General features: G+C 38.7%; 1 protein-coding gene and 2 non-coding genes across 3 annotated transcripts in view; 1 reads left to right on the forward strand and 2 right to left on the reverse strand.

Annotated features, from left to right (window-relative positions):
• Nucleotides 1-14,380, reverse strand: part of LOC149074201 (uncharacterized) — a 124,175-nt gene that overhangs the window by 59,072 nt on the left and 50,723 nt on the right. Inside the window, exons 3-4 of the mRNA XM_089247352.1 lie at nt 5,768-5,826; nt 1,414-1,678 (exon numbers count right to left, since the gene is read on the reverse strand). Of these exons, the coding sequence (XP_089103478.1) occupies nt 1,414-1,678; nt 5,768-5,826 (324 nt within the window). The remainder of the gene's footprint in view (nt 1-1,413; nt 1,679-5,767; nt 5,827-14,380) is intronic.
• Nucleotides 7,596-7,667, forward strand: TRNAA-GGC (transfer RNA alanine (anticodon GGC)). The gene has a single exon. It is a non-coding gene; the product is annotated as a tRNA-Ala (tRNA).
• Nucleotides 12,584-12,657, reverse strand: TRNAS-GGA (transfer RNA serine (anticodon GGA)). The gene has a single exon. It is a non-coding gene; the product is annotated as a tRNA-Ser (tRNA).

Raw genomic sequence — 14,380 nt, forward strand, 5'->3', positions numbered from 1 at the left:
AAAGTTTACTGGACCACACCAAAACATGTCAAGACCTACTGTAAACCAAATCTGATATGTTTTGATGTATAAGAAGTATTTTGTAAGCAAAAGGTGTGATGATCAATTTTCAGTGAAATCAACAGGTTGTGAAGTATCAAAAACAACTAAACAGGAAATACAAATTTTTTATTGAATTGAGCTAAGAAAAAGCTAAAGTGTGTGGAATCATTTGAATGTTTTTTGATTCTTGATCCTTGCAATACAGTCAATGCTCGTGTTTATAAACCCTTATAAACTTGATTAGTTTGTAAAATTGAAAGTTTATAAATGGGAGAGATGATGAAAAAAATGTGGGAAATAAATAATAGTCATTAACCTTTATTGACAATTTTATAAAAATCCCTTATTTTTGTTTGCTTCATTGCATTCTGGTGAATATAAGATTACTTAGAATAGATGTAGGATAACATTTTACATGAATCTCACTTCTCTAAAATATTTTCAGGATGGTGGAATACCACTGGAACCACTTGCTGGAGAAATGATCTTTTGCTGATCTTTAATTAGAGGACTCAATGCAATTTTTTGAATCTCACACTTTTTGGCAATTTCTGTCTTTGTAAGAGAGATAGCTTGCTTATTAATTTCTTTCAAAATATTTTTTTTCATCCACTGTCAAGCACAATCTCTTCCATTTTGTTGAAATTGTGAAGAGGAAAGTAGACGAACAGCAGTTGGCTGAAATAAGAGTGATCGACTTTTGACTTAAAAATGGTCCATCAATAACCTAATATATCATACCATTGCTGAAACCACCAGTTTATCCAATAATAATGCACAAAGAGTGCATTATGTTGTCAATGCATCTTCAATTCATGGTCACCCCTACCAACAATCGAACCCTCCTTCATGGCACATGTTGGCAAAGCACCTGTATGTTGGTGATAACAAGTCGGTGAACTCTCCACCCTTCTATTTTTCCCCTTAAGATACATATATTATCTCAGAATTGAAGTTTACTTTTGATTACAAGGAACTTGGAGCTGGCTAAAAAAATAAAATAACCAGTAAAAAAGTAGCAGTAGAAAAACAAAGATAGTAAAATAGAGGGTTGATATAAATGAGAGTTCGTAAAATAGAGCAGATTTTAACATTAGCTCTATGGCATGGTGTTTGGGACAGAGGACCAGTTCATAAAAAAAACTTCACAAAATAGAGTGTCGACTGTATGTAGCTGTGATTGTTTTAAAAAGAATAATTATGCATCCTATTTGTATTGACTTGCCAATTTCATTTACAGTAGTGAGTTTGCTCTGTGAAATCATTATTGCAATGATAATAAAGCTGTTTCTCCAAAACCATTATCATGTGTGTATGCACACCCAAATACTTTTAATGATACGATATATTCAAGATTAGTGAGTTTTTTACCTTATGAATAGAACATCGTCTAGCTTCACCTTCAGTGAAATCAACAGGCTTTGAAGTGTCAAAAACTGGTAAACAAGAAATGATACCGATTCTTTGTTGCATTGAACCAAGGAAGAGCAAAGGTGTGTAGTTCACTTGAATTTTCAATTCTTGATCCTTGCAACTGATAGCTATGACGGTTTTAAATGGAACAATAACACACCCCATTTGCATTGACTCATCAACCTCATTTGCAGTAGAGAAAGAGAATTCATATGAGAATTGCCTGAAAAATATTTAATAAAATTTTCAATTCAAATGTTTCGTTCTAAACATCTGGTTCCTAACCTTTATGTGACTAAGTGTACACAGACGATTTTTAAGTGTGTGCAGTGTAGATCCAAACGTCCAAATTATCAGGGCCAATAGAACCCATCTGTTGATGTTGCTCAAGCAATAACAACCACATGAATGGTATTGCTCAGCAACATTCAAATTTGGCCAAGGAAGATACCAAGAGCACTTTTTTGGAATTTGACTAAAAATACTGCAATTTTAAATTACTAATAATTTTTTGTATGGCTGTTTTGACCTGAACAATCGTGTTTGTTCTTAGACTTGTTCATATCACAAAGGTTAACTTGCATAAAAACAGCTGCTACTACTAAATCATAGATGCACCTCAAACATTCCTCCAAAGAATTACTAATGGATTGGTTTGTGTCAGAATGTGTTGTGTGGCTATAGCATATTTATGTATGTTTTGTGGTCCAGAAGCACTAAAATCTGTCTTCGCACTGAAAGTGGCAGATGCCTGAATTTTTGTGTTTATGCAAGTTTGGCGTTAGAGGATCGCCTGCAAAATGTGGAGAGACTTTTTGAAATAAGAAACCAAAGTTAGAAAACTACAGTAAATCAACTTCAGCCAACTACCACTTTGCCACCTGCTAAGTCGGAACCTGGATTCTGACAATGAGAGTCCAATGCAATGACCACACATTTGCACAGAAGCCAGAGCTGGATCTAGACATTTTTCAAGTGTAAACAAATAATATTTTGCCCCCCTCAAAGATAATAAAAGTAGGAAATTGTTATATATATATATATATATATACACACACACACATACACAAATTATTCTGCAAAGAATCATAACAATTACAATTTCCTTCAGCATCCATAGGTTCCCAAAGAATATTAATGGCTGATGGCAAAATTATGGTTGTTGATAAATATAGAAGTTCTAATTTGAATAATTATGTGAGAAATTTTCATTAAATACACAACATGAACAAGAAAGGTCTTCTATCATCTGCTGAGTAGTTTTATCAATAACAAAATTTGTATTATGGCATGTTAGAGGCTTGTTTATTACATATGAATAGCTCGTTATTTGACAGCAGAAAAATTTGTAAATGAGATCTCGGTTCTGTTAAGAAAGACATACTCAGGCCTCAGGGCGGCTTACGCAAGGGTGCAAGGGGTGCGATGCAACCAGGCGGCAGGTTGTAAGGGTCGGCAGCTTAGGCTTTCGTTGGAAAAACAAATTTAAGCATTTCCAACAGTAAAAACTCACATGACACCACGCTTTTGAACCATACGTTGACAACGGGGGTGTTGAACAAACTTGAGGAAAAAGACAGGGCCTGGGTCAGTAATATCAGAAACAATATAATCTATAAGTGTGCATTTCCGTGCTCTCGAACAGTAGTTTTTCCGGAACAATCAAATAAACGCAAAGGAAATAATTCAACTTCTCACTTGCTCGGTCCCAGAAGCACCAGAAACGCCATTGAAATAAATTTAATAAAAATAGTCTCACAAATCTTTAGAGGATAAGTGATGATGACTCATGAATATAAATGCTGTTTTGTGGATTGAGTTATCTGGTATGATCGTGAATTGTTAAATAATTCCAGAGGAAAAAAAAGACAATTCTGCTTTTTGAAAACGAAACATTTTCTTCAAAATAGGATGTATGGTCACGCTTATTTTCTCTGTAAACGTTGTGCCACTTTCTTCTAAAAACAAAATACAGTAGGTTTATCCCAGGGTCCACTAGGCTATGGGCTTGTCAGTCTCCCACCAGGGTCGTCTTTAGGGGCAACACATGAAGCTTTGCACCCGGGCGGTGGATAAGCTCAAGCCACCCCTGCCAGGCCTGGTAAGCGATCGCAGATAAACAGTTGAAGTTCATGATGGATGATTATATGTGGAGTTCACCATGCTTGAGAGGAGGTCCTTCCAGATAAACTATGGAGTCCAGCATTGAAGATTGTCACTCACCATGCTGTCGATATCTTCCTGTAGCCAGCCATTTTTGTTATTAGAGGTCTGGGATTGCGATGATTCAAACTACAGCATATGTTCAATTCAGCTTATCCCTTACCATCAGTATCATTGGTGGGCAGAGTTCTTTGCCCCTGAACTTATGGCACATGTAACATAGGCTTCGTTAGCTCATATTGTTAATTTTTTGTTAAATATTGGTTAGGGTATTCTTTTACATGACGAAGATTACCAGAGCCAAAATAAAACAAACCTCACTTGATCGGGGCCAGAACAAAAAGAAGGAAAAAGAAACAAACGTCATTCTGCAAGATTATTGCTCCAAACAGGTTTTTCTTTCTATGAACAAGCTTGGCATTCTCTTGGTGATGGCCAGCAAGGCACCAACGAGCACTTGGCAAAAACACTGTACAACACTCTCCTGGCCTTCCAATTTTTATGCAACAAAAATTATTGTCTAGGAGGATAGGATGAGAGGACTAGAGCTGGGACACAAACAAGTGCATGGGGAAAGAACGTGATACCGAAAAAAATTACATTAACCCTTTACGGCGCACTACCCTTTAATTTCAACAAAAAAGTTGTAAGCTGTCTACTTAGGCCTAAAAGAGTATGCAGGTACAATTTTGCAGTCACAAAAAAATATACAAAATTTCTTGCAAATACGAGGATTTTAAATAATGCGTCACAGCTGAAGATCATGGATTGCTTTGTTTGGTGGTGTCTTCTATGATTGGAAAGTTGAACCTATTTTTATCCATTTATAATTGAATTTAATGGTTTGTGAAACTAGTCAAGTTGGGTTTGTTGCTCAGCGTGGAACACTAAGCAACAAAGGGTTAAGATATATTCATATGTGCATAGAATCAAACAGGGCTCGATGGGAACAGGGCAACCTCCTAGGGCAGAGAGAATGCCTTTGGAAAGAACTTTCAATTCGAGATCGCTGCTCCAAATAGGTTTTTCTTTCTGTGAGCAAGCTTGCCGTTCTTTTGGTGATGGCCAGCAGGGCACCAATGGCCACTTGGCAAAAACGCTCTACAACAATAGCTCATCTTATCCTGTTGATAAACGAAATGCATTTCAGGTGATATACATAGAAAAATGTATACATCAAAATGGAGCAATGTGCAATAGAAATGCAATGTTTATCCATCTTTTTTTTTCATGGTAAATCTTGTCCACAGTTGCCCCAATAGTTTTTCATATTTATAGTTGAAAAGTAATTTTACGGACACCCTGTATGCTTAAGAGAATGCAAATTTCTTCAAAACTAACAAATTAACCATGTGGGATGATGCTTATTTTTTATTGTAAAAATTTAGTGTGTTTAAATATATTACACTAAAAAGAATCAGCAGTTAAAACTGCTAGCGGCCCTTTTAGGTATAATGTATAGTCTGGCGCTTCTAGTGTTAAACCTTTGTCAGGCCGCCACTCCATAGCACCGCTAACGAAGGTTCGTGGCATACGGTTTGAAACTCCTGGTCTATGCAATCAAAGTACATCACATTAGTAATTGAACCATACCATAATCACAATAGGTTACATAATTTGACACAGCTCAGGGTCACAACTAGGGGAAGCAGTGAGATGGGTGCTGAGCTTAACTTTCCCATTCAAAATTACAGGGAGGGACACCAATATCCAGGGCTGCAAATAGGGGGGAACAGGCGGGTCTCCTGCCCTGGGCGCTGGACCAGAGGGGGCGAAAATTTTATTCTCAAACCTCTCTTTCAACATTACAAGGGGGCGCCAAAATGCGCACTTGCCCCGGGTGACCAAGCATCTAGTTGCAGCCCTGCCAATATCGATACTAGCCCTGGGCAACAGTAAATTTTCATTCCTAGTTAGACACCTGCTTCAGCCTATAATCAAGTCATGAGCAAAAATTATACTTGACCTGCAGGCCAAGCATAATTTTGGCACAACAATCTGGCTATTTTAAATATTTTTATGAAGAAATTTCAATGTAAATTATGCAAGCAAAATTACAAAACTAAAATATTTCAAAATTAAATTGTTAAAGAAAATTAAGTATGATTTTTATTATATTGTATAGAGAGAAAAAGAGAAGTGTAAATACTTCTTTGTGAAGACTACTTTCAATCTGTTTGAAAACTTCTCTGAATCTTGTGACTGAACCTATAAAAATTAAAATTTTCCAAATCAAATAGAAAAAAATCACAGATTGAAAGTCAAATATAAAATGCTACTTTTAAATATTACATACTTAAAAAAAATAAATCAAGTTGAAAAAACAAACATTCTTATTTCAGATTCATTTTTGAAATTTTAGGAACGGTAAAATAAATCATACCCACATGTACATGTATTGTAACATACTGCCAAATTGTATGTGACCCCCAGGGCTGCCATAACTAGGGAAAGGCAGGGGGTCTGATGCCAGCTCAGGTGCTGGACTAGTAAGGGCACCAAGTTTACTGTTTATTCATTCAAAACTATGAGGAGAGGAGTGCCAAAATATATACTTACTGCAAGCAATAGTCAGTTTTTGTTTCAAGTTGCAGACCTGACGTCCCCCCTCCAAATCCAAAAAATGGCAAATCAATAAAATTTCCCTCTTTATTAAACCAAAACTTTTTCACTATAACATTTTGATAAAAATTTGCTGTGATATTGGTAATTTTATTTCTTTTGAGACTTAAAATCAAGAATTTCAGAGATTGTTGTAACAGCAAAAAATCATAAATTTCAATAATCAATATCTTGGTCTTCATCTTTTATTATGGAATAATTTTTTTAAATATCATAATAGATAGATGTATATTCTACGTATATAAAGAAACGTTTCCTGATGCAGTCCCCATGTTTTCCGATTCTTGGAATGTGCTTGGAAATGGTAGTGTAAATATAGGTCACAATGTCTGTGTGTGGGAGTATAGAAGGAACCAAGGGCGTAGCGAGGATGGGGGACTTGGGGGTCTGGTCCCCCCCCCTCGAAATGTGAGAAAATGACCGAAAAAAGGGAAAAAGATGGCCAAATCCATTGTTCTGTCACTTTGGTTTCCCCCCCCCCCCGAACGAAATTTCTGGCTACGCCCCTGGAAGGAACCCATATATACTCACACCAGTTGAGGTTTGTCTTTTGCAAAAGGTGGCAGCAGCTCTTATCTGCTCCTCATCAATTTAAATAAATTCTCAATTTTCTTCATGCTATAGAATTGCTGCTGAGTCTATGTGTCATTATCTTAATTAAAATACTATGCATTAAATTTCAATTTTATTGTCATTATATTAATTTCAATTTTATTGTCATTATATTAATTTCAATTTTATTGTCATTATATTAATTTCAATTTTACTGTCATTATATTAATTTCAATTTTGTTGTCATTATTATTGTTACAAAACATATAAATCAAACAAAAAATCTATCAAGGGATCCTACAGGATCCATACTAGTGGACACCAATTTCATAAGAGTACGGTCATTTTCAATAGTTGAATCAAGTATATAATCTATGAGTATAATACATCCATTAAAATAAAAAGCTAACAAGAAAAAAAGAATTATAAACACCAAAACACAAAAGGGAAGAGAAGGAAGAAAACAGAAATCTATGAACAAAATAGGTTGATATATGTGATGATTTGCAGATATTGATATTTGTTAGTGAATTTGGTGTATGCAATGAAATTGGTGTGTAATCATGATTATATAGAAACGTCCTCTCCACTTGCCAATACAAGATTCATCGAAAGACTGGTTATTTGTGGAGATGAAGATTACAAGGAAGAAAATTCATCACTGCCCCCACAGGGACTCGAACCCCCCGGTCTCTCGCTTGCCGGACGAGTGCTCTACCATCTAAGCTATGGAAGCAGATAGAGTATTTCAACCTTAGGTATTTCAACATATATATACGCTCCAAGGTCGAAATACTCTATCTGCTTCCATAGCTTAGATGGTAGAGCACTCGTCCGGCAAGCGAGAGACCGGGGTTCGAGTCCCCGTGGGGGCAGTGATGAATTTTCTTCCTTGTAATCTTCATCTCCACAAATAACCAGTCTTTCGATGAATCTTGTATTAATCATGATTAGCAAAAAAATAAGGAAAAACAATTAAAATAATAACAGTAGCATCATTTTATTAGGTACCACTGCCCCAGATTGTGGTGTCCTTATAAGAAATGACTAAAAGAACTAAACTGATAAGAACATACAACGCCACCTAGTGTTGTGTAAGGGGAACTAGGGAGTTCCACCTCGGACATCAAGTAGACAAGATGTCTAAATGTTCTGCTCTTTCCGCTTTATAAATTCGTCCTATCTATATGTATGTAATCTATCTAAGTCTAACATAATAATAAATACTCATCAAAATAAATACCCATGTGTTATCCACTCCGCTAACAAAGTGTTAAAGAAAACACAAGTGTCCACAAGGCCCATCTTAAAAGTTGGATAGAGTATTTACTCGAAGACTGCAAAAGGTAGGAGAAAAAGTTTTTCATACATCTCTGACGATGGAAAATTTAGTTGAAGAGTTAATAAGACAGAATCAAGCTCTAATGGAAGCTCTCAAAGAGCAACCAGGCTCAACATCAACAAACCAAAAAGTGACGGTTTCGTTTGATAAATACGATGAAGCTTCAGAGACTTTCGATTCGTTTATAGAACGTTTCCAGGCGTTTTTAGACATTCAAAATGTCCCAGAAGAAAAACGTGCTAAAGTCTTAATTTCGAGCATTTCTGCAAAGCTCTACAACTTGTTAAAAAATTTATTGTCTCCGGAAAATCCAGCGGAGAAAGAATTCGCCATTTTAAAGAATGTTTTGAAGAACCATTTGAATCCTAAAGCATTGATTATACCGAGTAGGCACATGTTTATAAACAGAAAGCAGAACGAAGGCGAAAGCATCAGTTCGTATATAGCCGAATTGCGACATCTCGCAATCGCGTGCGATTATAAACAAGAGATGTTGAACACCATGCTTCAGGATGTTTTCGTTAGTGGGCTCCGAGATAGAGCGATCCTCGATCGTTTATTTGAGGAAGACGACATCGAGCTAGACAAAACAATAAAGATCGCGCTGGCGATGGAGAAAGCTGTTCAGGGGACGAATGAGATTATCGGGAAGCCGGCAGAACTGAAGGTAGTGAAAGCGGGGAAGAGGAAAACAAAACTGCCCACGCAAAACAGAAACTACTCTGCCGCCGCTGTCAAATATCCGCCGTGTATACGATGCACAGGGACAAATCACGATAAAGACCCCTGCAGATTTATTGCTAGCAAATGTCGCTTCTGTAAAAAAATCGGGCATATAGAAAAAGCCTGCTACGCGGCAAAGAAGACTCAATCGACACCTAACAAACAGAAACAGATTTCAGTTGAGGAAAACGAAAATGACGTTTCCATGTTTGGGTTAGAGAGGGTATTGAGTGAAGAGCCAAAAAAGCCTCCGATGATGGTTACTGTCAACATAGACAATAAACCAGTGAGTATGGAAGTTGATACGGGTGGAACAGTATCAGTAATGAGCTTACAGAGATTCAGAAAAATCTCCAAGAAAAAAGTTCAACCTACGAATTTAGTATTCCCGACATACAATGGAGAAAAAATTGTCCCAGCGGGATATGTCACTGTGAAAGTGGAGTACGGAAAGCAAAAGTTGCACTTGAACTTATATTTGGTGAGGGAAAATTTAGACACGATTTTTGGCCGTGAATGGCTATACAAAATCAATCTAGACTGGAACTCTCTTAAGGCTGTGAGGACCGCTAATGACATGGATCTCAAAAAATTGTTGGATGATTATAAAGAAATTTTCGACAACAAATTGGGTGAGATAAATAACCATGAAGTGGAACTAAAGCTAAAACCAAATGTTACCCCAGAGTTTCGTAGAGTGAGAACTGTGCCCTTCGCATCAAAAGACCGGGTTGAAAAAGAAATAGACCGGCTTGAAAGAGAAGGCATTATCGAGCGAGTTGAAACTTCAGATTGGGCTACACCAGTTGTTCCCGTGGTGAAACCAGACGGATCCATAAGGTTATGTGCAGATTATTCTGTCACATTAAATCCTAAGCTAGAGGTGCCTCAGCATCCCTTACCAACGTTTGAGGAAATATTCTCATGTTTAAATGGGGGTAAACGATTTTCAAAATTGGATTTCAGTCATGCATATTTGCAAATGAAAGTGCACCCTGACAGTCAACGACTCCTAACCATAAACACTCATAAGGGGTTATACGCCTGTAAAAGATTGATGTACGGCCTAAATGCAGCTCCAGCAATATGGCAGAGGTACATTGATGGGCTATTCCAAGGAATAGATGGTGTAAAAGTTTTTATGGATGACGCCAGAGTGACCGGAACAAATGACGAGTCGCATCTCAGGGCTTTGGAAAAAATTTTCAAAAAATGTCAGGAGCATGGGCTGAAGTTAAATTTGAAAAAGAGCACATTTTTTCAAAAAGAAATTAATTTCTTAGGTCACAAAATTGATGAAAATGGCCTAAGTGAAACAAATGAGAAAACTGAAGCAATTCTGAAAGTTCCCGCACCGAAAAACGTTCAGGAAATAAAAAGTTTTCTGGGCATGGTAAATTTCTACGGGAAATTTTGTCCTAATCTGGCAACCATTGCCTATCCTCTTTCTCGAATGCTGACAAAAACGGAACAGAGATACTCCCAGATTGACAAAGAAGCTTTGGCAATTATCTGGGCAGTAAAGAAATTTATGCTTTACTTGAAAGGCAGAAGATTTACTCTCATAACAGATCACAAGCCTTTGGTAGCGATATTCAGCTCGAAGAAAGGTCTACCAGTGTTGACGGCTACTCGACTTCTGCATTATGCCTTGATCTTACAAGCATATGAATTCGATATCATTTATCGTAACACACAGAACCATGGTAATGCAGATTGTCTTTCCCGATTACCTTTAAGGTCGGAAGACTTAGTAGTCAAGGATGACATAGAACTCTTCCAGTTGAATCAAATCGAAACACTACCAGTGAAAGCTCAACATTTAGCAAAAGAGACACAAAATGATGAAGAGTTGGGTCCATTGCTGAGGAAATTGAAATTCGGTGAACCTTTAGGAGGGAAGGAAGCCGAGTACACCTTGCAGGACGGATGTATAATGCATGGCCAAAGAGTTTTTATTCCGAAGAAATTTAGAAATCAAATTCTTGAACTCCATCATGGACATCTGGGCATTGTTAAAATGAAAGCAATTGCTCGATCCTACGTCTACTGGAGGGACATCGATAGCGACATAGAAAAAGCTGCTAAAAACTGTCCAGATTGCTCCAGATTCAAGTCCGATCCGGTGAAAGCAAGGGTACACCATTGGGAATACCCAAGTGCTCCGTGGGAGAGAATTCACGTAGATTTCGCAGGTTCCATATTCGAGCATATGTTTTTGCTCGTAGTCGATGCTCATTCTAAATGGATGGAAGTATACCCGATGAAATCAACAAACACGTTCAAGACAGTTGAATGCCTACGGGACTGTTTCTCTCGATTTGGACTGCCTTTAGTGTTAGTGAGTGACAATGGTCCTCAGTTCACATCGCACGAATTTGAAATATTCATGAGGAATAACGGAATAAAGCACAAAACGTGTGCTCCCTTCAAACCATCCAGCAACGGGCAGGCAGAGCGATACGTTCACACCTTAAAACAATCCCTTCGGGCGATGCAAAGATTTCCCGAAAACATCTACCAAAAAGTGAGCACGTTTCTGTTGAATTACAGAAAAACGCCAAATGCGACTACCAAGCAAAGCCCAGGAATGTTATTCCTAAAAAGAGAAATCCGAACTAGGATAGACGTAGTCTTGCCAAATATCAAGAACAGGGTTCAAGAAAGGATCAGAAATGAGGTCACAGACTTCTATGACCGAACTTTCGAGCCAGGAGATCGTGTGGCTGTGCGAGATTACAGATCCGCAAATAACAAGTGGAAGTTCGGAACTGTTCTCAACAAAGACGGAGTTCTGCACTACACTGTAGATGTAAATGGAACTCTCTTCCGACGTCACATCGACCAGATGAGAGCAGCTGGCAATCAAGTCCAGCCAAGCTTGGTGATACCCCGAGTTCCAGGCAAACTTTCATCAACTCCTGTCGCTGCTGACTCCGAAGTACAGATTGCTCCAGAAGAACAGACAACTCCGACAGAGATCAGTAGCGATCTACCAACACCAGCTAAGGCACCAGCGATGTCCAGTACTCCCGTTCCTTTGCGACGTTCCCAACGAACCAGGAAAGCTCCTGTCCGGTTGGATCTTTAAATTAGCGGGGAGGAATGTGGTGTCCTTATAAGAAATGACTAAAAGAACTAAACTGATAAGAACATACAACGCCACCTAGTGTTGTGCAGGGCCGTCTTAACAGGTTCATGGGCCCCCGGGCCAAGTGATCTTTCTGAGGCCCTACCAGGCAAATTCTCGGAAATTTCAACCAGATCTCATTTTTGTGAGGCCCCTTTTCTCTTGAGGCCCCCGGGCCGTGCCCGGGTGGGCCCATAAGGGGAATTTGGGGGGGGGGTTCTTCCCATAAGAGGTTTCATTTTTTAACTGAAAAAATACACGATAATCTCTGCTCGCGTGGGGAGGTGAGGGAGCCCACCAAAAATCCTGGCCTGGGGATCTGGGACTAACATGTGGGAGCCATGCCCCTGGTTATGTATCTACATTGACTTTGCTGGACCACTTCGGGAATGGAAGTTCCTGTGATATGCTCATAGATTCTTACTGTAAGTGGACTAAGGTGACAGATGTCTTCCACTACTGCAACATCTACTATAGACGAACTCCGAGACATCTTTGCCGTTCATGGAATTCCTGATGTTATAGTATTTGATAATGAAGGTTTTTGAACAACTGGATGTTGCAAAGATATATTTTGGAAAGAGAGAAAATTCAACTGCCCCTGCTGGGAATCAAACCCACGTCCTTTCACTTTCCGGGTGAATGCCCTAGACCACTAGACTACAGAGGCACCGAGTCTCTCAATCTTTCCTTGGAGCTCGTGTACACTGAAAGGGACCGCACATGGACGGCTGGACCAGACTCAAGCCAATTTCACTACTGCTGACGCTGCCACCAGATGGCGACTTGTGCAAGGATGACGTCACTCTCCGCTACCATAGGAAGGTTTTTTTAACAACTGGATGTTGCGAAGATATATTTTGGAAAGAGAAAATTCAACTGCCCCTGCGGGGAATCAAACCCACGTCCTTTCACTTTCCGGGTGAATGCCCTAGGAAAGATTGAGAGATTCGGTGCCTCTGTAGTCAAGTGGAATTTTCTCTCTTTCCAAAATATATCTTCGCAACATCCAGTTGTTAAAAAACCTTTGTATGGGAGCGGAGAGTGACGTCATCCTTGTATTTGATAATGGTCCACCCTTCAAATCAGAAGAGCATGGAGAAAAGAATTACTGCATAGAAATGCCATTTGCAGAGTGCTCCTCCAAGACCAGCAGGAAATGGACAAATCAAGCGTGCAGTTCAAACAACTAATGATACCTTATGATGTATTGTGACTGGGTCTAGCTCAGTTCCTCCTACAGTGATACATTACGCCATCTTCAGTTACAGGATGGCATAATGGTCCAGCCGCATAGGCGTAAACTTATTGAAAATGTTGGGGGGGCTCAGGCTGTAATGGAACCTCGTTTATACGACGCGTCGTATAAATGCGAAAGCAGTACTGAAAAACGAACTTTTTCCGAAAATTACCCCCCCCCCCACCTTTTTTTTACAGACGTTTCCGAAAAAAAATTTTGTGGAAAATCTGTCGTTTTGATTCAAAATCTTATGCTTGAGAAGAAATATACTTATAATACTATCATAACATTACTGTTGCTAAAGTCTCAAGCAATTTTACGGTATTCATTTCAAGATTTAACAGAAAAAAAAGTGTTATTTAAACGTTATGTAAAACGTCCTTTACTTGACAGAGAACACCGTTACAAAATTATCGAATGTGGGGGCGACAAAAATCCCAGTTACAGCCCTGGCTATCAGCATACCGTAGCCCGTTCAATAATTATTTCAGTACCTGTCAAAAGCCATGGAACACAGGGCCACAACTAGGGAGGAGCAGGCGGGTCTCGTGTCCCGGGCGCTAGACCGGATGGGGTGCAAATTTCATTCTAAAACCTCTCCTTCAACATTACAAGGGGGGCGTCAAAATGCGCGCTTGCCCCGGGTAACCAAGCATCTAGTTGCAGCCCTGATTGAACCAGTCAATCATTTTAAATTTTATTACTTTTTCAGTAAAAAATATGCATGAGAAACTACAGTCGATCCCGCTTAGTTTTTCCGCTTACAACGTTTCTTCATGATGAGTTTTTGAAAACCGTAAAACACTGTATTTCAGTGACACGTTTTCACCAATTGAAAAATTATGTGATTCGATTGATAGAAAAGGTGTTTTCCAAAGACTTGGGAGTTCGAATCGAAGTGAAAACGTCGATTAATTGAAGTGTATACAGGAAGGGCCCTGGGTAAAGCAGGAATTAGGAGGCTCTTGCGACAAGAGTCAAAGATGTTAATTGGTCAGTGAATGTATGTTGTTTGAATTTCGGGGGCTCAAAGTTATAAAGGCTTCATTTGCCCATGAAGAAATTAGGCCCTGTATACAGGGATAATGTATAGAAATGTATAGCAACTGAAGCAAAACCTCGTACAAATAAGTAAGGTCAGAAACGTAATAGG

Source organism: Pholcus phalangioides, unplaced genomic scaffold, assembly GCF_987345545.1.
Source record: "Pholcus phalangioides strain wild (caught in Gottingen) unplaced genomic scaffold, Ppha-v1.0 ptg000017l_1, whole genome shotgun sequence".
In the NCBI taxonomy this organism is placed as follows: domain Eukaryota; kingdom Metazoa; phylum Arthropoda; class Arachnida; order Araneae; family Pholcidae; genus Pholcus; species Pholcus phalangioides.